Source organism: Phalacrocorax aristotelis, chromosome 2, assembly GCF_949628215.1.
Source record: "Phalacrocorax aristotelis chromosome 2, bGulAri2.1, whole genome shotgun sequence".
NCBI classification, from domain to species: domain Eukaryota; kingdom Metazoa; phylum Chordata; class Aves; order Suliformes; family Phalacrocoracidae; genus Phalacrocorax; species Phalacrocorax aristotelis.
In genome coordinates, this window is record NC_134277.1 from 142,206,332 (window position 1) to 142,231,152 (window position 24,821).

General features: G+C 40.7%; 1 protein-coding gene across 3 annotated transcripts in view; it reads left to right on the forward strand.

Annotated features, from left to right (window-relative positions):
- Positions 1-1,989: 1,989 nt before the first annotated feature.
- Positions 1,990-24,821, forward strand: part of DPY19L4 (dpy-19 like 4) — a 29,533-nt gene continuing 6,701 nt past the window's right edge. The window contains exons 1-17 of one of the 3 annotated variants that reach the window (XM_075085428.1): positions 2,118-2,231; positions 2,862-2,941; positions 5,591-5,698; positions 6,681-6,805; positions 7,457-7,547; positions 9,289-9,410; positions 10,269-10,414; positions 12,234-12,357; positions 12,926-13,060; positions 14,363-14,494; positions 14,584-14,682; positions 15,893-15,966; positions 17,802-17,960; positions 19,626-19,745; positions 20,855-20,975; positions 22,443-22,499; positions 24,738-24,820. In XM_075085428.1, the coding sequence (XP_074941529.1) occupies positions 5,644-5,698; positions 6,681-6,805; positions 7,457-7,547; positions 9,289-9,410; positions 10,269-10,414; positions 12,234-12,357; positions 12,926-13,060; positions 14,363-14,494; positions 14,584-14,682; positions 15,893-15,966; positions 17,802-17,960; positions 19,626-19,745; positions 20,855-20,975; positions 22,443-22,499; positions 24,738-24,820 (1,643 nt within the window). In that variant the 5' untranslated portion in view covers positions 2,118-2,231; positions 2,862-2,941; positions 5,591-5,643. Of the gene's footprint in view, positions 2,232-2,424; positions 2,504-2,861; positions 2,942-5,590; positions 5,699-6,680; positions 6,806-7,456; positions 7,548-9,288; positions 9,411-10,268; positions 10,415-12,233; positions 12,358-12,925; positions 13,061-14,362; positions 14,495-14,583; positions 14,683-15,892; positions 15,967-17,801; positions 17,961-19,625; positions 19,746-20,854; positions 20,976-22,442; positions 22,500-24,737; position 24,821 lie in introns of those variants that run through there. The other 2 variants (XM_075085426.1, XM_075085429.1) reach the window with 2 other exon arrangements.

Here is a 24,821-nt window from a genome sequence, read left to right on the forward strand (position 1 = left end):
TTCTGCCAAGACCGTGGTCCTATGGACTCTGCAGCTTCTCAGCATACTTTTAATGCATGGGGCCTTATACGCCACCCCTTAAAGAACTCACCCTGACCATCTGAAGATAAGTGGTGGTAAATCCCAAGCCAGTAGTACAGCTGTGGTCTGTTGAATGGCTGCCTGCCAACCCAAGCCTATGCCTGTGCTCAGTCCATCCCCTAGAGCTCTAATAAGACATTGGGAAGGAGACATGGTGCTCCTTGGAAGACATGCCGCTTGGGAGCACCTTTCTCCCTGGGCTGGGTCCTATACTAGGTATCTTGATCTTCTCTCTGCAGCAGATTTGGGCAAGGCTTGGAGGTCCTCCCCAGCCCTCCCCAGGGCTGTGGCTAGGCACCAAAACACAAATTCCCTCTGTGGCCCAAGCAGTCCCCTCAGCCCAGAGCTGGTGCCCACCGCAGAGACCTGCAAACGGACCTGGGGTACAGCAGGGTGAGAACTTTTGTCCTTGACAATCCCAACCCACAAATCAAGGGTGTCTGCAGTGGCAAATGCAATCAGTATCAGCAAGACTCCTTCATAGCAGAACCTCTGAGGTATGTCCCCAGGCAGCGGCCAGGGAGGATGCCAGCCTTTGCCCTGGCCTGGCATCCCACAGGTAGCACAGAGTAGCTTACGTTGCCGTAACTGCAAAATCAGGGGGTTGTCATTCTGCAACAAACCCAGCTCTATGTACGTAATCAGCTCAGCTTATTGTCATGGTCAGAACTTGGGACTTTTACCACCAAAAATCCAAGCTGCTACTGCTTCAGGGTGAAATATGGTCTTTCTTGCAGCAACACTACTTGTGGATTGGTGCAACTGAACATTGTACTTCAGAGACTCCCCAAAATGACATGGTCTTGACTGGGGGAGCCCATAAGGGCTCCCGCAGTAAACAAAGTCAGAGAAGAGTGTCGTTGTAGCCATGTCATCCTATTCTTTGCTTCTCTTCCTTGGACCCCATTCTGTTGTCACTTCAAGCATCAACTACATATCTTCATCTTAAAGATGCTTCATCACCAGTCCTGTCCTCCTAACTTAGCTACTATCCCTAATTGCATCCATCCTTGAACATGCTGCCTTCCCCAGCCTTTTTGTTAAGTTACAGAGAACACTTTTCCATGCTATCCTTTACGCTCTGAAGGCACACCCAGCTCACATTCACAAAATTACCCCATCCCTCCAAATCCTTCTTTGCCAGGGTGCTAACAAGAACCACGATAAGCATTGGGTGGTTGGTATGCTGAAGTGCTCATCTATTCCAATGCTTAAGGATGTTTCATCTCTTCCTTGCACTCATTCGCTGGCCTCCCTTCATCCAAACACAGCCCATTTTCCCAAAAGTGGGGTGTAACTTCACTGGAGGTGCAAGCATCCTTTTGTCCTGCCTGCATTTGTACAGCCTCTGTGCTGGTACCCCGCTCCTGTGGTTCATCACGATGCAAAAAGGAGCCTAAAGCAGGCGCTCATCGAGGCTCAACCAAGCACTTCCCTCACCAGCCCCTTGCAGCTGGCCCAGAGTATTGTGCGCGACCCTCAAGCCTGGACTCCACGGATAACGCTGCGCAGCTGGATTTGGCAGCTAAAACCCCACAGGGCTGCGCTGGGCGCAGCCTGATCGAGGTGCCAGGAGGCAGAGCGCCCCTCGGGGAGGGAGGCCCCGCGGAGGGCGGGGGGTGCCGAGCCAGCCGCACCCACGAGAGATGTCCTCACTGCGGCCCCTCGGCCTGGGTGGGCCCCTCCGACGGGGCGGGATCGCTCGGCCCGGAGGCACCCGGGCTCTGGAAGCCGGGCTGGCGGGCGGGAGCGGCGCGGAACTGCGCTTCACTGCCCGTGGGACGTTAACCGGGAGGCTGCGGGGCGGGCTGGGCTAGGCTGGGCTCGCGAGGGGCCGGAGCTTCGCGCCGCCCGCAGCCGCAGCTCCGTACGCCTCGGTACGCGGCGGCTGCGCTCCGGCCTCCCCCCTCGCTCTGCCACCACAGTTCCGCCGGGAGAAAGCACCCAACAGCGGGAGCGACAGCGGGGCGGCAGGAAGTGAGGGGCCGCTGCGCTCCGCTCCGCTCGCCGTGTTATGCGAGAGCGCTCCCGCCCCCGGGGCCGGCGAGAGGCGGGTGACGGCGGCAGGAGTGCGGCGGCGTCGTCGCCCTGGAGAGAGCGGCGGGGGGCGCCGGCGGCGGGTGGTGGCCGCAGGCCGGCGATGGAGGAAGGTGAGGGGGGCGGCGGCGCGTGTGTCACCCTCATCCTCCTCCGCCGCCTCTTCGTCCCGCGCCCGGCGGCACCGTGTGAGGGGGCGCGCTCCCAATGGCTGCTCGGCGGGGCCGCGGAGCTGAAGGGCAGGGAGGGAGGTCGGTGTGGCCCCGGCCGGCGCCTGCCCTACGCTGCCCAGCCGGGCTGGGGCCGGGGGCAGGGACCTCTTCCCCTGGCCCAGCGGGTCGTGCCTCCCGGGGGGCCGCCGCTGGGTCTCGCCGTTTTCTGCCAGGTACCTGCCAGGCCCCCCCGGCAGCGGCGGCCGCGCCGGTGGCGCTGCCGGCTCAGGCCCGAGCGGTCCCTCCCTCCCGCCTCGGGGCCCGCTGAGGAGGCCCCCTCCCCCCCAGCCCGGCATCCGCCGGTCGCGGCGCCGAGCGGGGGGAAGCGGCGTGGATGGGAGCCCCGAAACTTGGGGCCTGTTCCTCTTGCCTCGCCCGCTGTTGCTTCTGTGCGGAGCACCCCAGGCAGCATCTGTCGCCTCCGCGAGTGTGCCTTTCCTTTGGCATCCCCTCCCTTTCCCCGGTTGTAGGTGTCAGTCTGTCCACCCTCTCGTTACACTTTTAGTGCCCCACACAATCATTTTTCTCCAGGTCTCTTTTGTGCTAACCCCCCTTGTGAGGACTAGGAGATGGCGTTTAGTTTTCTTGAGGAAGTCAACAGAAACATGACCGTAAGTAGGCCCCCAGAGAAGTACAAGAGCAAAATAAGCATATGCGATACTGTCCTGTGGCATATTCCAGCCTTCCAACTGTTCTCAGCTGGGGAACTTTCTGAGCTGGATGTGGTTTCTGTGTATTTAGTGGTCTTTGGCTGTTTGTTCTTTGTGAATGTGTCCTTCTTCTCTTGAATCTATGTAAACTCTTCATTTACAGAATGTTCTTTGGGTAGGAGTGATCTACACAAAGGCGATGTGCAATGAACTGGTTCCTTTTAGCCTGACTCACTGGGTTTGTTTGATAACTTCTTGTTCCAGTATTAGAAAAGAAGGTGAATCACTGCTCTATTCAGCCTGTTTGTTCACTTCACTAGCTTGCAGACCTCTGGCATGTTTTGTTTGGTCATCTTCTTTTCCACACTGAGGCATCCTCAGCTTGCTTCCTTGTTCCTGTATGGGAGCCATGGCACACCTTCGGTCATCCTCATGGCCGTCTCTGAATGTTTCCCACCTCTACTTTATCCTTCTTTAGATGAAAGGACAAGAATTGCAGACAGTGCTCAATTTGCAGGCAAAAAATGGATTAATATGGTGGCACACAGGAGCAATAAGTTATGCTTTTCTGCAATAGATACAAAAAAATAAGTGGAACACATGTTGTCTTAACAAGGCTTGAAATAAAATGTACTGGGAACTTAAAGGGAACTAGAAAGCAATCTCGGATGAAAAATTGCTTGCTGAATAGAGAGGTACTAGGGGCTGTGTCATCAATTCAAAATCATAGATTATTTTTAGGTGTCACCTTGTTTGACTTTCATTTCGCCCCATTTAAAGGGTGCATACAAGTGGAAACAGCATTTTTCTTGTTTGAGGCAGCTGCAAATGAAACAGAAGTAGCGTACTTGGATCTTTTTTTATTATTTCTTTGAGTGGGGGAATCTGTCGAGTAGTCATCAAAACCAAGGTGAAGATCGTTTGCTGACCAAGATGTAGTTGTTTCAGAATTAGAATTTTGAAATTGTTCTTTTTTTGGGAGTTTTCTATTACTGCTGCTAACTCTAGACTGTGTAAGTGGGTTCTGCTTCTAATGTGGCTCATTTATCTGCCAGAAGAAATTAAAGAAATGCCTTTCCCTCCAGCGTTCTCACTCCTATTGCTTTGGTCATAACTAAGATGACAAGGGCAGACAGTTATATTTCCAAGCACATACCTGCCTATGCTGGTGATCTAGGTTTCCTCCCCCCTGTTTTATTTTATGTGGTACAGGTAATTTTTAATTGCAGTGCACTTGGTATTTGTGATGCTGATTAACTTAATAGACATGACATGAAGAGATACTGGTATATATTTAATTTTGGATTGACATAATGATAAATGTGATATTGAATGTCCTACACCTTGGTTTGTTTAATATCTTTTGAATTCTTGTCTTGCTTAAGAAGGTAGAGGTTTTCTGTTCATGCCATCAAAAATGTTATTGAGATCTTGGTTTGCTTGGAATAATTCATAAATTGCTTTGAAAATCCTGTTAAAACCCAAACAGAGGTGTTCTGATACAGGCAGGCACCGCTTTAGAGGTTTTTTTTATATTACTATCTCTAATTTCTAATTTTTAAAGCTGATAGTTGGGAGTTAAAAGTAGACCAAATTAGACTTGAAGTAATATACAACCAGAGCAATTTAAAGCTTTATTGTGGGATGTGAAGACTGACGCTTCAAGTTTGATGTTGAATTGCGTTATGAAAGAGCTGGTTTAAGTCCAGAGGAAATCAGTGGCTACAAAGTTTCAAACAATGTTGGACAGTAGATCAAACTGGATAGCTAATAATTCTGGAGCATGAGTTACAGTTAAACCTCTCATCATGCATGGATGTCATCTTTAATATAGTAATTATAACAGATTTTTTGCAATGAGTCTTTCTGTATGGAGGCTAGCACTCTGTGAATTAGCCTCGTTGCCTTTCAGACTGTAAAATAAATGGGCCAGGACTTCAAACTGCTGTTGGTTACAGAAAACTCAGCAGAAGCTGAAGAAGCCCTTGGCTTTGTGATGTGATTTACGTGGCCTAGCAGACCGGGCTTTTTAGTTATATATTAGACTGAAAATTCATAAAGCTGCTTACTTCCAATAGATCTGGAAGCAGGAAAAAAAGTAATATTATATTTACTTTATAAAGCTTTCACCATGTGAATAACAGGCAGCTCCATTTAAAAGTAATGGGCTAGCCCAATTTTTCTATTACAGTATCGTGCCTGGTACACTACTGTACTATAGTGGCCTATAACCAGGATGAGAGTAGAGTGAAATGGGCACCGATTTCTCCCAGTGCCTGTATCAACTTATCTAAACTACTGCTTTCCTTCATTTGAGTAATACCTTTGCCATGGAATAAAACAGTTAGCTTCCAGTTTGGGTTCCACATAATCCCAGAGTATGGCCTCAAGAGAAAACTATTGGATTTTCTAAGGAATAACATAGGAATTTATTTCTGTATTGTTATATTGTTATTTTAGTTAGGCGTATGAAACACTTTAATTGAGTCTTTCTGTCAAATATATTTGCCGTGGGGTGGAATCAGTAGCAATAACCTGCTGTTACCTGCTGCTTTCTTAGAGTGTGGTGTTAGGTATTGTGTTGCAATAACTTCAAAAAAATGTCTTCAGGGGCAGCAGACCTGCGACAGAGAAAGAAGCAAAACTGCACAGAATCCGACAAAATGGCTCCAGAGGAGAGAAACAAAGAAAACTCAAAGCTGGGAAGATCGCCAAAATGTAAGCTACAGAATTTTTAGCCAACTTCTGATATTTTTTTCATTATTCTTTTACATTTTATGGGAAGATATTTGTAGCACAGTAATTTATAACAGACTTACTTTGAATTAGACTTACTTTGCATTAGGTTTTGAATGTTTCAAGAAAAAACAGGCATGTACATTAGAGTTCTTTAATAATGACACTGTATATATTGCAGAGTAAAATGGTAGTCCTGGGTTGTTTCAGGTTGTGGGGGAGGAGGTGGAGGGGTTAAGAATCTTACTGTTGTTACTATTTGAATACAGATAAATATTTTAATTGCACCTGGAATGATCTTTCGGTTGGGAAGCTGAAATGCATGAAGTAATGGTACTGAAACAAGAATAGACAAAAAGTCCATACAGCTTTTCAAGAAACAGAACTAAATCCAGGTGTAATATCAGGCAAGTGCTCAGCAAGACACTAAAAACTTTTAACATAAAAGTGCATACTAACTTGAGGGAGGTACAGGTGAAGTAGACACCCATTGAATGAGTTTGGTAAAATTCAGCTTAGTTCCTTCCTCTTATGTTTGAAAACAGAATGGAGAGTAGAATGTCTCAGTATTGGTGTTAGGTGTGGTATTGCCACCTCTTTCTGTTAATGTCTTTAAGAAGTTTGTGGTGTTTTGGGTAAAACCTAGAGTTTGCTGTTTGTTTGGAAGATGCTTTTCCATCTTGGAATTAATTAGAAAATGAAGTTTACTAGGATGGAGAGAAATTTGCAATGTAACATGTGAGTATTTTATCTGAGAGTTCTATGAAGCAGCGGTAACAACAGGGGAAGCAAACTCTACAGGACAGGAATAACAAACCAGTCTCAATGTATCTGTGCTGATGATGGTGTGATAATTCTGATGCCAGTAAGTTTACTTGCAGTTCAGAAATGAGTCATATTTAGGGCATACTGTTTGTTTCTAAGTCCTCTGGACTATTTTTGCTTTTTCACTGTCCCTTTTCAGATATGTTAATTCAGCGTTTTGCGAAACTATTCTTTGGCTGTCTTGCGGCAGTCACTAGTGGAATGATGTATGCTGTATACCTCTCAACGTATCATGAACGGAAATTCTGGTTTTCCAGCAGGCAGGTAAAGAAAAAAGTTAAACTACTGAAACAAAAGCCAGATTGTGTCCTTGAAATTAAAGCTGATCCATGTCAGGTTGGAACTACGGGCTTGCAGAATCGCATATTGTTCTACTCAGGCCTCTGTCTTTGATATAGTCTGTTTTCTTTGGGGGGGTGGGGTTTTTTTTAGTGTTTTTTCCCTACTAACAGAAATCTTGTCTTGTCATGCGTTTATGTTTTTCCATGATATCCTTTATCATCTGGAGAAAAAAACGGATGTATACTGAGATTGCATAAGCTAAACAACAGGAATAAATGCTTTTGGTTTTGGTTTTTTGTTTGGCTTTTTTTTTTTTTTTTTTAAGCACTGTATTATTTAGTGAAATATGGAAAGTTCAATGAAATTCAGGTTTATGAATATTAAAGGATCCTGTGGATCTTGTATGACTTACAATGTGGATTAGAGTTGCTCTGATTCTGAGCATGTTTGCTAAGTTATTGAGAGCATTATATACCTGACAGAGGTGCTGTGAAGATTAATGTTTTGTGGAATACTTTTAAGATGTACAGTGGAGTCATAACCATGTGCTGTATTACAAAATCAGTCTATCTGAAAATATATAGTCTTCTATGGGAAGAGATTGCAGGAGGTGAATATTTTTTTTTTCCCTAGGAACTTGAACGAGAAATTACATTTCAGGGTGACAGTGCCATTTATTACTCATTCTACAAAGAACTGCTAAAGGCTCCTTCCTTTGAAAGAGGTACAACACCCGTTTGTTTTATTAACCTTGAAAAGTCCTGTTCCTTTGGAGACAGTGAAAAACTCCTGCAGACTGGGGAGACTGGTTTTATTCTCTCATATAGGTATATCAGTTGGATTAATTAAAAACTGCATGCTGTCCTAACTTTTCAGTGCCTTTTAAAAAAAATATTTAACTATCCTGTGTTCCAGCAGATTGCCTTTAATCAGTCCTCTGGAATAGGATTAATATTACTCTCATATTGCCCCATATGGAAGTTGTTGTTGGGTTTGCCTATGCTACATAATGGATTTTCTGCCATGTAAGCGTAATTGATCTTTAATTTGGGAATGGGGGATGGAAATGACTGTTTTCCATATTCTGTCAGAAGATGGAACTGTTTCTGTCAAGAGTTGATCTGCTCCATCCTCTCCCTGCCAGAGGTTTCTACTCCTGTCAGCTATGGTGAATAGATGTTGATGGGGACAGAATCCAACAGGAAGGAGAACAAACTAAGTGACAGCAGTATCTCCTCCCTTTGCACTCCTGCTCCTTTATCCTGCTCTGGCTCTAGAGCTCACTTACGCCAGCCCCCTAAAACAGCAGAAAACTAAAGCAATGAAAAGAAGATAGAACACTTTTGTGCTAGTTTTGTGAGTTCAGAAGGCCACCTGGGCTAGCATGGGGGAAGGCGAGAACTCCAGGAGAAAAGAGGGGGTGAACAGCCCTGTCTTGCAGCGCTCAGCCCTTGAATTAGTTCAGTCCCCTCGTGAAACCTCATCCAAAGCCAGTTAAACATTGTAGGTATAGTTTTATTCATTGAACAGTTTCCCAGCTGACGGGTAGTGCATCAGCAATAGGTAATAGGTCTTTGGTACAGTCAGTTCCTCATTATCTCTGGGGAGATTATCAATGCTGTGGATAGGTGGACTGCCTCACTCAGGCATGCTGCCTCCGCAAACAGGTAGACTCACGTGTCTGCTAGGTATTATGGGGGCACCCAGCTTTCAAAGGTGTATCGTAGCTGTGCTGAACCGGGTTGTAATTCCTGCAAGACCTGGTTTGGCCTGCAGAGAGCCAGTGGCAGACCACACACCCAGATACGCTCAGAGCTGGAAATGGTAATCTTGTTTGGCTGTTGCATTGTTGTTGGGGGTTTTGTTAGGGTTTTTTTCTCTCTCTCTAATGTGGATTATTTTTCCTCTTCCCTCTATTGTCCTAAGTAATAACATCGGTTTTTAAATTATAATGTCTCAGAATGATGTATCCTTGAAGTATGCCAGCTTCAATTTCATCTCAATCCCATACAAAGGCGTATTGTGTTGAGTGATTTTTAGCAGTCTCAGAAATGCAGGGCTGAAAAGGGTGATGAGGCCATCATATCTGACCTCTTTGTGGAGGCAGGTTTAATACATCCTGCTCATCCCTGTTAGATCTTTGTCTCACTTCTTAAGAACCTCCTGTGAAGGTGATCTGTAGATAACTGGTTCCAGGGCTGCACCAGTGTGTTACTGAAAAGAATACGCTTCAGCTGGTTAGTTTTGGGCTATTTAAAGGCTAGATGAAAAAATGGTAATAACTTTGTTGCTAAATCAGTAGGGTGGAATGGCATCTGGCACAGAAATTTCTTCTTCCTTTAAAATTAGGAGTGGTAAATCAGTCAGTAGCTTCAACAATCCCTACCTTTGAGTACACTTTCAACCCTTTTAAGAACAGCAATAGTAAGTGATTTCAAGAATAATAATTTTTTTTTTGTTTATAGGTGTTTATGAGTTGACACACAACAATAAGACAATATCACTGAAGACGATAAATGCAGTCCAGCAAATGACTTTGTACCCAGAGTTGATTGCCAGTGTTTTATATCAAGCATCTGGTAGTGAAGTATGTGCATCTCTCCTATGTTCTGTGCTTTCATTATGGTTGTGTATGTGTGTGTGTATGAGACTTTCTATGCTGTATACGCTAAATACATGCAATTTTTGTTGAATGAATTGAGCTGAGCCTCGTACCAGGTCCAGGTTCTCCTCAATTCTGATCAGTCTCTGGCATAGGCTTTTGGGGGTTTATATACACTAAACTTTCCTATCTGCTATTCTTTACTTCTACAGACTGCTTAGAAATATGGAGAGTCTCTGTGCTATTCATTAAAAGCAGGAAAGTTAGCTCCTTCGGGCTACAGAAGTCTGTTATAGTGGTGCCTGTCTCTACCCATGCTCATGTAGATAAAAGGGAAAAACACTTCTGTAGATAAACTTTTTGTCTCTTCCTGCTCTACTCCAGCTTTGTTCTGCTTACGCTGCATACTTGTATTCTCTCTCATTTATCTTTCTTTGTTTATTATTTATTTTATATACGCTTCTCTGTGTTTGGAACTGTTTTTGCCACATCTTTACTTCTCCAGGTTCCTCCCCTACATAACTTCTTCCAGTAGTCCTGTGAACTTTATATGTTGCTGCAGTATAGATTTATTAAATCTGACACATACAATGTTCATGCTAAAGCAAATACAAAAATCATGGCACTAGCAAGCTGAGTTCTGAAGTGTGCTCTTAATTCAAACTGCTTTGTTCTCCCTGAGCCCAAAATAGAAGCATGCTCAACACTTTTCTAGAATAGGGGCTGTCTCTTATCTGTTTGTAAAGCACCTAGCACACTGTTAGCAGTAAATAGTAAATAGTAATCATTTTCAGCTTCAGCCCAGTTGCCGCTATGTCTCTTCGTTTTTATTTGTAATTTCAGGAAGTTATTGAACCAGTGTATTTCTACATTGGTATAGTTTTTGGACTGCAGGGAATTTATGTGACTGCATTGTTTGTAACCAGTTGGGTTATGAGTGGGACTTGGCTGGCAGGAATGCTGACTGTAGCATGGTTCATTATTAACAGGTAAGAAAAACATCTTTATACAATCTAGTTTGTCAATAAGACATTTTAAAATATTAGAGTGGATTGAAATGCTTTCTGTTAAACTTTGTGTTCTCAATTGTGAGAGCAAGCTCTTACACCGAATACAAAACATCTCCCAGAGATGCACTGATTCTAATGATGCTTTTATTAACGGAAAGGCCGCCTGTTGTCCAAAGCATCCATGCTGCCAGTTGAACTGATTTTATGTACGGGTGTGAGCACAGGAGTATTCTCATACAATTCAATTTTGCAAAAACATTCCTCAGAAGATTCTGGTTTTGTGCTGGTGAAGAATGAAAACAAATTTCCAAAGTTGCTGTAAAACAGAATTGCTGTCTGTGGCCAGCTCTAAATATTGTGATGGTTGTTCTGTTGCTTAGAAGGAAATGACCAAGTGCATTTTTCTTGCAAAGAATCTTTGATTTTTTTTTTTTAATCTGTTTTTTGTGGTGGGGCTTTGTGCAAAGTGGAATCTTCTTAGATGATCCTGATCTCAAGATATTTTTTAATTCTAAAACATTTCACATGCAAGAAAATGTCCCTTCCCTTTATGAAATGCCTCATTTGGGCAATGAACTTGTGTTCAGGTTCCTGGTTTGTCACCAGGTAGCCCTGGGGCTTTCTGTGAACTTGAGAGCACTTGAAAGAAAAGAGCTATGGAGGAGCAAAGTGTTAGAGAGACACCTTTAAAGCTGAACTGTTCGGAAGCATCTTTCAGGAGTGTGAAGTCATCATGACCAAATCTGTGATTAGTAGCTAAAAATACTGTTCATCAAGCTAGTGTGAACAGTGGAAAGTAAGAAAAATGGTGTATAAATCTGTATTTTTTTCAACAGCAAAGAAGATTAAACACTGTTAACAAATTGAAAGGTCCAGTAGTTAAAAAAAGCTCCAAATATGCCTCTGTAAGAAGCTTCAGAGGTAAAAATGAAAGGTGATGCTTTCAAATATCTAAATGATAAAGGAGCTTGAGGCTCCTTTTTAAAAGCATAGTAGACCAAAGAAGACTATGTACTTCTGAAACTGATGCCTTTGATCACATTTGAAAGTGTGACTTGTGCATTTAAGTCAGTTTAGCACTTTTTAAAACTTTCTCCTACAGCTCTAATTGTGCAGATACTGTCAAGTCATTCTGTGAGAAGATCCTGCTGCTGTTCTGGCCCATGACCCCCTACCCATCTTTAATCTCTTGTTTTGCTGGGCAAAATTTTCCCTGTAGGCAGACTATCTGCTGGTGTTGCTGCTATGAGGGAGCACTGCTTTGGATTCTAAGTACGTTGTGCTCAACTACCTAAATCGCTTATTTAAAACATATTGTATGGAACTGAAAGGAGTCTTTTCTCACAGCTATGAGCTGATTTTCATCGTAATGTGAAAAGCTGCTGTTATGGCAGCAGCCCCTGCCTATGGACTAAGACCATTTAGCACTGCTCGTGGCCAAAGGAGACTCCGCCGTCACAGTGCGGGTTGGAAGAAGCAGCGCGTGATGCATCCGGCTTGCGCAGTGTTGTAGTGGGTCAGAGAAGTCTGGAGGCAGATGCTTTTTGGTGTCAGTCCTCTAAACGCCACCTAATAAGGAGACCTGCTGAATAAGTGAGTGAAGATTGGGCCTTCCATGCTGATATTAAATTTGTGACCTGATTCAGCAGTGAAATTGTGTCAGTATTACTTTATGCCTAATAAAGGAATAGTTTGCTTGCAAGGCCACACTGATAACTAGTAGTGACATTTAGGCTTTCCTTGATATTTTTGTTCCATAAATCTTTTAATAATTTTGTTTGTCTGTACTTTATTCTAGGACAGATACAACAAGAATTGATTACTCCATACCATCAAGGGAAAATTGGGCTTTGCCATATTTTGCATGTCAAGTAGCAGCTCTCACAGGCTATTTAAAAAAAAACCTAAATTGTTCTGCCGAGGTAAAGCAAAATTAATTTCTTAATAAGGAGTTTCTGGTAGAACGGTGCTTTATAGTAGTTACCTTTGTCAATATTGCCCTACTAGGCAGAAAACAGTAGATGCTTTGTTCTTTTCAAAACAGCCACTTGGATTTCACCTAGGCACGTGCAGTTTTCTCTAAGCGACTCGTGCCCTGCCCTGTTATGCCCCCCTGAGGGTTCAGAGAGAACAGTGTGGTAATGAGCTGTGTGCTGTCTTTTTAAAATAAACTGATGCAGAATTTTTTCTCACTATGTAAACTATTTTGTTGCTCTTCCTGTTGCTCAGAGAAGATGGTGGTAACTTCCTTTCCCCGTCTTTCTGTCAAAGATGTTTCTTCTGATTGGCTTTAAATGGTTTTGAATGTTTCAGTAATTAGTTTTTTCCATTTGAGAATATGTTAAATAAGTCTGAAGTCAGTATCTTGTTTCCTGAAATAATAATTAATTCCCATAGTTTCTGTTTTAATGACCTCTCAGTTACTTAATAACAGAGATGCATAGGTATGAAATTAATGCACTTTTTTTGTTTTTCTTTTTTTTCCTCCAGAAGTTTTGTTATCTTCTGGTGAGCGCTTCAACATATACCTTCATGATGATGTGGGAATACAGTCATTATCTCCTGTTTGTCCAGGCCTTTTCTCTTTTTCTGCTAGACAGCTTTGCCCTGGCACAGACAGAGAAGGTATTAGAACTCTTCAACCTACTGATAGTTGGGGACTGTCAGCCTCAGGGGTGCCTGCCAAACATACTGCTCAGGAGCCCCAAAGGGTGCAGGGTGAGGGATAACCTGAGTGTCTTGCGGCCTGAGTAGAGCTGAAGTGGATGTCATGTCCATCAGAAGAATAAAATGGCCTTAAACTCACTCTCTTTTGGACTACTGTGTTTGGGACAGCTTTCTTAACAAAAAGGTCAGAAGATAAACAAAGCTTCTGAGACCTGAAACATCCTTGGAGAGCTGAAAGAGTGATGAATGATACTCAGTCATGCATCCTTTTTGGCCTAGCTGCCTCTTCCTTTCTCTATTCACAGCAGGGTGGGGCTGACCAAAAAGCTGCTCTGTTGGCTCTGTACAGCTAAGGGGCTCATTTTCACCCTGAATGGCCTGCCCTGTACTGAGTTAGTCAATAAATAGGCTAGACAGATGCTAAAGGCCAATTGATTTTTCAGTACAAGAAAGTATTTTAATTTATTCTGCAAAATGGTTCTTAGAAATGTTGCAACAATAAGGCATTTGTACTCTGCCTGTGCAGAGGCACATATGTTACTTCATACATCTGTGCCTTCTAGTTTTATTAGATGTAACTTCCGTTTTCAAACTGCATGCAATACTAATTTGTCACCTCTTCCTTCAATTGCTTTTTTTTTTTCCTGTTCCTCAGCAGTGGGAAATGTTTGATCTATTTTAGTTCAAAGCAGGGTCATTAAAATGTAAGGGAGAAGATGGATATTTTGGTAAAAGTCTGAAGAATCAAGTATCAGGGTTTAGAAGATCTGCTTATCAATTAGTAAATAACAAAAAGTATCAGTAACAGTCTGTGTATTCCTGAGATAGGTTAAATGGACAAGTTATTGTGAGGGCAAGGAAAGTGCATGTTTACAGTAGTCAGCTCTTGCACAAATTGTGTTTTCATACTGTTGCATCGTGGGTACTGCTTCATGCTGCATCACAGTGGGGTGTTACAGAATGGGGAGAGCTTGTAAAATAGTACTACTTCTGGCATTTTTACAGAATTCTTGTGAAGTAATTGTGCGCTAGTTACCGAGACTGACCAGGACCATTTTGATGTGAAATACTCTCCAGAGCCAAATGGTACCCTGCTAGATTAAAGAGTTTGGAGGTCCATTAATCCCCTGATTAACAGAGGAGTTAGTGGAGTTAATGGAGTTAGGAGTTAATGGGGTGAGCTATCTACTTCTCAGAAAAGCAAGAAGTATATCCTCTGTAACTTTATTTTATTGTGTTTTACTTTTGTTCTTTCAACAGGTGCATGAAGTATACAAAATCTACTTGTTTTCTCTCTTCTTGGGGTACCTTTTGCAGTTTGAAAATTCAGCCTTACTAGTGTCACCATTACTGAGTCTTGTAGCAGCTTTAATGCTCTCTAAATGCCTTCAGGTAACTAGACTGTCCTCTAACTCTGAGTGTAGTTTTTATTATTTAAACTGAACTCTAAATGATATGCCATTCTTAAAATATTTTTGCAGATGAATATGAAAAAAGGTACACTTATGTCAAGGTTGCTGAAAATAATGTACATTTATTTGGTACTTACAATAACAGTGACACTAAACTTCTTACTAAAGGTAAGATTCCTCTGTAAAAAATTATTTTAGTTGTCAAAATCTAAATCGAAAGCTGCAGATCTAGTTTGGAAAAAGCTTTTGAAGTATTGCTTATCTTACTGATCTGAGAGTTCATAGCTTAATTCATATCAAATTGGAGTAAAAATTGAGTCATTTTGTATCTATATCAAAAGTCTTTAACAACTCAAGCAGCTGTTTTTGGTTGGGGTTTTGGTATTCTGGGTTGAGGTTAAAGCATAGTATAGAAATACTCTTTAAATCACACTTTAGCTATTTCATAAATGTGTTTTTTGTTATAACTTGGATGGCCTCTACAAACTGGTCTGAATATTAAAACAGTATTCTTGTGCATGGAGAAGACCTAGTAGCCAGGAACAGGTATGAGCAATCTCAGGGTAGATGTTAATTTTCAATTAAATTTTGACTGGAACATGCGAACAGAGACCTTCACTTAGTGTAGGTGTCAGCTAGGAGTTGAGATTGCACAGTGGGATTTTAGCCTGGTCTTGTGTTTTGATTATCAACACCCTCTTGCTGGTTCTGGTCTTTAACATTATATATTGTGCTTTTCTTCTATGTCTCAAACACACTCTGGTTATGTTAATTAGCAGCATCAACTTAAAAATAAAGAAGCTGGTGATCCCTAGAAAGTTTGAGACAATGCTCAGATCTGATTGTTTTCTTGTGCCATTCAGACTGGCTAGCCTTGCTGTATCTCCAGGAAAATAAAACCTAACCTTGAAAAATAGGAGTTACATTATGTAGACAGTACACAGAACTTCTGGCTGCTCAGTTTATGTGAAGATTACAAATGCTCATAGCTTTTGCTAGGCTGCAGTGCTATTTAGCGGAGCCAAACACAATGTTCTTTGGCTTGCTTGGGGCTAAGCCTATGACTGTCATGATCCTTTTTACACCACTCAGTAGTCTTGCCAGCTTATTGACAACTTTTCACTTGCCCTCCTGTTGGGGTGCATGAGTGAAATGAAGGGAATCATATTGTCAAGGAAACGTTAAAGATAGATTTATTTAAGGGAAGATTTATAACACTATACCACTACCTTAATTGGGACACTTAATCCAATTCATTAGTTTTAACTAAATCTTGAATACTTGTTTTCTCCCCGCTGTCTTTTAACCTGAATAAAGTGACTATGTGAAAACTGCTTCCAGCATTTGATAGATTTTTCTCTGCAAAATTAATTTTCAGATGTTTGTTCCTCATAAAGAAAATGAGCATTTGCTGAAGTTCATTGAAGTAAAACTTGGCTTAAACACAACTAAGTAAGTTTTTAAACTCTTTACACCTTCTAAGATAGCCGAACTTCTGAAACTGCTCTGAGAAATATAAAATTTCAGTGGCTTGTGAGAATTTTATGGGGAGTTAGGGAAACAGTTTCTATTTGTTGCCTGGTTTTAAGACTGAATTAGAACAAGATGCATATATAGAATTTAGTTGGGATTTTGAGGTTTCTGAGGCACCTCAATATTTTTTGTGCCTTGGGGTGAAAGCATTTCATAGATTTCTGTTTTCTTTTGAAGTTGAAGAGCAAAAACTTTCTGTACCCTGTCTAGTGTTTCTAATAAGACTTGAAAGCAAAGATAATAGGGTAAAGGTGGTGGTACTAACTTTTTATAGCCTGGAAAAGAAAGGACTCTGAAAGGAGTCGTGAACTACCAATGCTATCGCAAAACAGGGTTGGGTTGTGGGGTTTTATTTTTAGTTTTGTAAGAATAACACCCCCAAAAGAACCCCAGTATGTTTTGGAAGGAATTAGGAGAAGGGACGACTTAAAAGTCAGAGGGAATTGTTGTGATTCTAAGAAAAACTGCTTGCATCTGGAAAAGAGTTGAATGGTGGTCTACAAGAAGAAGACATCATGGCTACAGATTTTCAGGAAAAATTCAAATGGAATATTGGTAGGGAGTGAGACACCTCCTAGACGCAGGCCAAGACTTGCAATTCCATGCCTGCATGGAATTCGGGACTCTCTCCTGGGAAGTGCGTCTCTCTTATGAAACTACTTCACAGCCTTTCAGGGGAAGAAGTGGAAAATAACACCACACATAACTGAAATTGTTGGGGAATTTTTGGAAGACAGAATGTAATGACATTGACTAAGAAGCATTGTTTAACACACATAGATGCACGTTCTTAAGTGTTTTGCAAGAAAAGAAGGGACTGCTTCTGGTCAGGATTTCGGTTTATTCAGCTACCAGGTATTATGGATTTTTTATTCTCCCCCCCCCCGGGGACTTGCTACATGTTACTTTCCAGACTGTCAAACTCTGCCATGAAGCCAGTGATTGAGCCAAAATGCGTGCAACTACACCTAGAAATTTGTGTAACTGTGGGCTGGAATTATGGTTTGCAGCACAAGAGCTTCAAGATCTGTCTTTTAAGGCCAGTTTGGACATGCCCAGTTGTTAATCCTTAAACTGATTCTGTCTAATTGAAAGTGGTTCAGTTCTCTAGTCTTCCCTTGGGAGAAAAGAAAAAGAAAAGAGGGAGAAAAGTGAAATCAAGTAAGACAAGAATGCATTCACGGCATCACATGCTGCACCAATTCCAGATGAGAATACACATTGATAGTGCTTCTTGGCAAAGTAGATAATATTTTTGCTCATTAATTGAGAAAGAAGAATGATCAAGTGGGTTCGGCTACAGAACTAGAATTTCGGCATTAAGGATTCTATTGGCAGTGCCTCGGGCTTGTGTTTGATCTCAGATGACCATTCTCCCTTCTTCATCTCTCCATTTGGAATGAGGACAAGCATACCTTCTTGCATCAGTATCTCTAAAATCTTAATCCACTGTGACAACGAAGTGCTTTGTGGTCCCATAATGGAGTTATATGGGAGGTTGGGTTTTCATGATGTAATAAGAGTTGTAGTCTGGTCTCTTCACAGATTCTTTTTTTGGAAGATAAGCTCTTGATAGTTACTTTAAAGAGTACTTGCAAAGGGGTTTCAAATGATAACAAGAACTTTTCAATGACAAATTTCAAATAGTTTCCTATGACCTGAATAGGTTAAACTGTGCTTGGTTGTGTGCTGGCTTTTTTTCTAATCTGTGGGATGTTGTTATTGTTTTTAATGGGATGTTTTTGCCTTACTAGGAATTTTACAATGAATTGGCTCCTTTGTCAAGAATCTCTTCAGGCACCCTCCCAAGACTTTTTTTTGCGACTAACACAGTCATCACTGTTGCCTTTCTATATTTTAGTATTAATTATCTGCCTTTTTTCTGTAACTCAGGTCGTTTTTAGGAGAATTTGGTAAGTAACATTTATACTGAAAAATAAGTTAAAAATAAGAGGTTCATGGATGTCTAAGTGAATGGTCATCATGTTTATTGCACCATTGAGCTTGCCAGGGTGTGAGCACCAGTGGAAAGGCCCACCAGAGGCTCCTAAATAGTGTCCTTTATTGACAAGCTTCTTGAGCATCCCTCCAGTCAAGAAAGGGAGTTGTCATTGGTTTGTTTCCCCATAGGTGCAATTCCTGCAGAGCTCTAGCTTATGTTTTGTGATATGTTTATGTCTCTTCCTATTGCGAGAGAGAAAGGTGTTTTGTGTGTTTTCCCCTTCCAGCAGCAAAATTGTCTGGTTGCTGCTAGAGGATTTGTTTCTCTGTCTTGGGAGGTGGTTTCTAAGTTTATGTACTGCAAAGGATGAGATGGGTGGATGAGAGGATTTCGGATTTCTAATGCTTCACTGTTGGATTGTTTTGAGGATTTTTTTTTAACTCTTGTTTACTGTGGTAAGGTCCATCAGCATTTGCTGCTCAGAACAGAGCTGAAGTAAAACTGACTCAATTATTTTTAGTTTCACAGTGATTCACACTTCCCTTGAGAGAAGGGGGTATTGAAGCTGTCTGTTTACAGACTAAAAATAGCAAGACCATTGGCCCTAGTGTAACTTATCTTGGAAACTCAATGGCTAGGAAATTATCATTTCCTTGTAGAAGATGAATCGTGTAACTGCTCAGGTATTATTGCAAATTTTTCACTTGACTGCAGCAAAAATCAATGGATTTTTTTAAGGACTAAGACTTCTCATAGATAAAGATTATACTGCTATAAATGAAAATGTTTGTCAGGCTGGATGTGTGATAGCATATTCAAAACAATGAAACAAACTCTTCAGATTTTTTGCTAGTGTTGAAATAGCTATTTACTTTGTAATGAGCAGTGACTCCAGTATGTCCAACAGCTTTTTACAGAAAAGCTTAAAATAACCTTCTACCCCCCTCATTTTTTTTTTTTTTTTTTTTAAGCAGTTCATAATAGCGAATATTTTTCTGTTTGTTGTGAGGAAACTTATAAAATTGTAACTTGAAGTCACATCATGGTAGAATAAAATGTTATCTGTTGTGTGCCTTGCTATCTTGTTTGTAGAAAAACATATGTTGTCAGATTTTGGTTATGATTTTTATTTCTAATGTATTCCTGGAATTTATAATAATGTGACTAAAACTTGTTTTTTTACCTTACTTTGTCATAAAATGGTGCACACATTCCGTACACAATTATTGTCCTACAGATTCCATAATTCTTCACCGAGCTAATGATATAAAGAAACTTAGTTAGAATGCATGTACCGTGTGCTTCATCTAAATGTTTGCAGAGTGTGCATGCTCTTAGACTGTCTCTTGTTGCTGAATTACCTTAAGATAGGATTTACAGTCACAGGTAGTGATCCCATTGTATTAATTCACAGCCATTGCTCCAGAGAGGTTACAGTCTAAAACAAGGGACAGCAGATACTGATAGATTATTGATGGAGTACAAAAACCAGATAAGCAGTGCAACAATATTGTATGATATGACAAAGAATGATCTCAGTGTACTGCTGGCTTAATGGTCATAAAAGTGTTTTTATTGGCACCTTTGCCTGAGATAATGTCTGAATTAAGTGATGTCTCATTTTCTCCAACTGCAGTGGTGAACCACTGAAAGAGACAGTTAAACTTGAGGATGGTCGAATTGGAGAGAGGCCAGAAATAGTTTATCATGTAATTCACACAATGTTACTTGGTTGTCTAGCGATGTGTTTGGAAGGGTAAGTCTGATTTTGATGTCTCTCTTTTGAAAGCAACGGAGAGTTCCTAACTGGACGTGATACACCATTCACCCCTTTGAAATTCAGCCCTTTTCAGAAATGTATTTGACACATAGTGGTACTAGTTAGTAGGGGAGATAGCAAAGATAATTTTGACTACAAATTGGATACAGGTATACGATGAATTGTGCTCGGTCTCTTTAACATGCTTTCCAAGCTTTAATGAAGCCAAAATCCAAGACATTAATTGAAGCACATTTCAATTGCTGTCTTTATGGCATTTAAGTGTAGAACTGCACTGTAATTCTTTTAATATTGTATTCTAGTAAGGTCTTGTGTAGTGTTTTCACGAACAGTGTATGTTCTGGAATATTGGAACGTGGAAGATCTTATTCCTCTTTGTGTGTCTAGGCTATCATGAAGTATGCCTTTGCTTGACTTGCTACAGCAGTAGCAAAGCTGTTTTCAAGGGTATTGTGTTAGTCTTTAAGGCTATAGAATCTAATGTTGGGAAGGTGTTCTAATCTTGGCTCTCAGCTAAAGCAGCTTGAAGGTGGTAGATTTGCATTTGTATTGCGCTCATTGTCCTAAAATCTGAATATTCACAAATTATTAAAATGAGCACACTGTTTTGTGTTACCATGTAGTTGTCTTGACTCATCTACCCCTAAGAGGCAGACAATACCAGCAAATCGTAAATTGTTTATTAAATGTTTTCCTTTCCTTTCTTCAGGAACTCCCTTATAGTACAGTGTCTGTACAGCTTTGCTGAATAGCTGCTTTTTATCCTTGCTTGGCTGGAAAACCACAACAGCCAAGTGACTTTACTAGTCTCTTTGTTTTTCTTTCATCTTCCCCTGAACTCTGTGAAGGATTTTGTCATCTTTGACCTTGGATCTTGCTCCTACATCTTGCAGCAGATAATCAGGTGCCTGCTCTTCTGCTAGAGATTTCCTTGGTTTACCCTTCAATGCCATCAAATTTGATCTCGGATTGCTTGAATATCCAGACTGCGTTTGACATATGAAAAAAATCTGACTGTTTTTATAAATAGCTTGAATACAGAGGCATGCGCAGCATCCCAACTAAGTTATTGCAATGTTTTTCAGAATGAAATATCTATGGACACCTTATGTTTGCATGCTTGCTGCATTTGGTGTGTGCTCTCCTGAACTTTGGATGACGCTTTTCAAGTGGCTTCGACTGAAAGCTGTGCACCCAATATTGCTGGTGAGTTGCTGTTGCCAATGTCTTGGGAATGACAGCTAGCAAGCATATAACTTTTCGAACAACAATGGCCTAAGACCTATAGAAGAACTCATTAAAAGAACATGTAGTTCTGTGGATTTCATATAGTCTGCTTTTTCTGTCTTTCATTCTCAATATCACAGTTTCACGTGTTCTTTGGTACCTGGTGATAAAGTATTCACACTACAGCCTTTGCTCATAAGAAGCAGAGCTGTCATCAGCTCTCTCCCTTTCACTCATCTGTTTTGTTTCTTTTAACAAATCCTTGAGGCCTCAAGCACTCTGTCATATTTAGTTGAGATTGTCCAAGAAGGTCAAGTGCTCTGTAGGAGAAGCGCAGGAGGAAAAGTACAGGCATGAAGGGAAGCATCAAGACAAGCCTTGTTCCACTAGGAAATGAGGCTAAAAATGTGGTAGTTAGGTGTATTTAATTGCTGAGAGTAAAGCTGCTTCATAATAAATGGTTTGTGGAATTACGTTGCGTAAGATTTGTTCATGTGTGGCCTTATAGAGAAGTGTTGCTACTGAAGATGAGGCTACAGTGCAAACAACTCCCACACTTCCAACCCTAGCTTTATTCTTAATAGGCGGAGAGTTGCTTTGAGTGATTTTTGGCAGCTTTCTGCATTTGTTTCATTAATAAAATAAGGATAGGATATTAGTTACCTTAATTTCAAGAGACTTGTAGGAATAAATATTTTATACTTGAACAGAGATTCAGTATGTCGGTTCTGAAAATGCCATACCCTATTACATCAGAAACATGGACAGTGTTCTTCCAACCAAGGAGTAACAATATGTTGATGTTCACAGTAAACACATTCCTTTATATACCTCACGTTTTCTTCTATATAGACCTGCTTTATTACTGTTAACACAGTGGATGTGTTAATAGCTTGTTATCAAGAGAATGCCCTGTGTGCACTCCTTACCAAACGTTTCCTGTACCACACAAGCTATTTTCTCCTTTTCGCAAAGCAAAAATTGTATCGGCTAGAATGATGGTGTGCTGAAGAATGGGTTTCTGGGTTTTGCATATCAATAATGTTAATCTGAACAAAAGCATCAACAAAATCAGAGATTTGATATCCTTGTTTCATACTTTTTTCCCTTTCCCAGATTATATAATTTTCAATTGATGTGAGAGGTGTTTACTTTTCTTCTGTTCCCTACTTCATGTGCACATCGCATCTTTGTTATCTGAGCAGTAATTAACCATCCCTGATATTGGTGGTAAAGTTATCATGCATCAAACATGTTCTTCTGTGCTAAATTAGGCAAATTCTTGTTTGCAGAGGGTTTTTTGTGTGGTAGAAAAGTGCAAAGTTTTACTTACTGTCACTTCAAGGTTTCAGGCATAAATGTGGCCTACTATATGACCAGCATCAACAGATAGTCCAAGGCTGGAGAATAGTCCGTAATCCATTTCTTCTAACATGTATTTTCTAGGCTCTTATTCTGAGTATGGCAGTTCCCACAATAATTGGATTCAGCTTGTGGAAAGAGGTAAGAAAAGTACCTTTGTAGTTTTTTGTTTTGTAGGTAGGCACAATATAAGTCAAAATTATGAGCAAATATAATGAAATATACTTGGTGAAATGAAATATGTATGATGAAATAAATGCTGTCATCCAGTGAAAATATGTTTGTTTTTTTTTTTAAAAAAACTGTTTACATTTTTCAGTGTAGGGTATTTGACAATTTAGTTGGTTAATGATTGCTTATTGTAATTAAGAAGTGTTTCAATTTAAATGAAGACTTTATTATGTTCAACTATTATGCTTTGGATATATAAACTGACTCAACAAAGAAAATATTGTCAAATAAAAACTCGGGATATTGAAAACTGTGTTGCCTCAATCTCGATTTTGGTGAGAGGGAGTGAGGTTAGACGGAAGTAAAATTATGGGAGGCCATACACAAATAGTCTCTTTGAAAAGCGCCCATCAAATTATAATGGGGTTAAATCCTTCATGCAGAGCAGTGTATAGAGGTTTGTATACACTGCAATACAGGGAAGAAAAGCTACAGATGTTTCCGTGTTTAAAATTAATACTTAGTTCTTTATTGCAAGTCACAGACTGGGAGGAAGAGTGGAAATTATTTTTTAAACTTCCACAAGTGCAAACAGGAAATATCCCATAAAGCATAACTCTACTATAGCTACGTACCTTCAAAATAGTTTTATAAGAATTCAGATAATTATTTTTATAAAAAGCATTCAAATATAAAAGCCTATCTTGACCAACAGTATTTTAACAGATTTTGTAACTTCAATCTTATAATAGAAATTTTGACTGCAGTGTGATCTGACTCTTCACACATTTCTGCCAGAGCAATAGATACTCTCCTGAAAAAAAGGCTATAGTTTCTCAAAAGAGTTATGAAATCTATTACAATAAACTAGGTTAGCTGACCGAAGAATTCTTTTTCAGATTTTTTTTTTTTTTTAAATAAAAGCAGTGTGGGGGTTTGGACTCTAGAGGGCTTCATCCATTGCAGATCCAGCATTTGCTCTTAAGCAGTGGTGAATGGTTTTCCCTCCAGGTTCATAACTCATCCATGAGCTTGGAAACTTTGATTAATAGTAATGGGACAGTGCAAATGCATTGAGGCTCTTCATCTCTTACCATGACTGTAAATGGCTGTGTAAACAACTCAGCATCCTTATCCTTGGCTGTCTTCTGACTCAGTCTGGCATAGTCCCTCATCTAACTAGATTTTTCGAAGGGCTTTGATTGGTAAGTGAAGCTGGCTCTCCCTGGGGTGGCAGTAGCGGTTCCCCTTTCTGTCCATCTGTTGTTCTGGAGACAGTTCAGGTGTATGTAGAATAGCACTGCTACAGCTTTCAGCCCTGATACGAACATATGGCGGCTGCTTTTATTATGCAGCTCTAACATGTCTGGTTGTGGACTGCTATCACAGCTGAATTGTCCAGGTACTGGGGGTGGAAACTCCTCAGTTAAACGCTGGTCCCATTTCCAGCTGTCTGTCTGCTGTGGCTGTCCCAAAGTAAATTGTCCCTTTTGTCTGGCATAACCTGTAAACTTTATCTTTTTTAGAGCTGGCAGCCAGTAGCTTTCACTTACTATTTACAAATGCATGCTCCAGCCCTTCAGGGGCAGCCAGCTTCTAGCCATGCCTTCTTCAGATAAATGCTCAAAATGGCTCACAGAATGTTTTTCAAGAGCATAAACTGAGATATTCTACTTCATACAATATAGTGTACTTTCCTTCACTGCAGTAATTGAAGTAAAAGTCAGAGGAAAGCCCAGGGCAGATCACAGACATAATGCTCTTCTGGGAAATTTCTTCTTTGCTGCTTTTTCCATCAAGTCACAAGCAGGTTTACCATGAGATTTGTCAACTTATTGGTTCAGTGCTCTTATTTATATGCATTTGCATATGAAAACCTGAACTATGGTTTTGTTGCATTTAAGGCCTGTTGAAGTCGATGAACATTGTTGCCACATAGTTTCTTTTTTTTATTGTCAGTATTCTAAAAAAATAGGATTAGAGATGAGAACTTCTGTTTAACATACTTATTTTGGAGCAGGTCTCCTGCTGTCGGATAAGTATAAACAGTGTGTTTCACAAAATATTCGAAAATACCAATCAGGAGGGAAAACTCAGATGAAACCCATTTCTGTTGTGTTATTCAAAGCCTTAATATAATGAGATGCTCTGTAGATTCTTCTTTCTTTTTTTTTTTTAACCATAAGTAACCAAAAACATTTCCATCAGTTTTTCCCTAGGATAATGACAGAGCTTTCAGAAATACAAGAATTCTATGATCCTGACACAGTAGAACTCATGACATGGATAAAG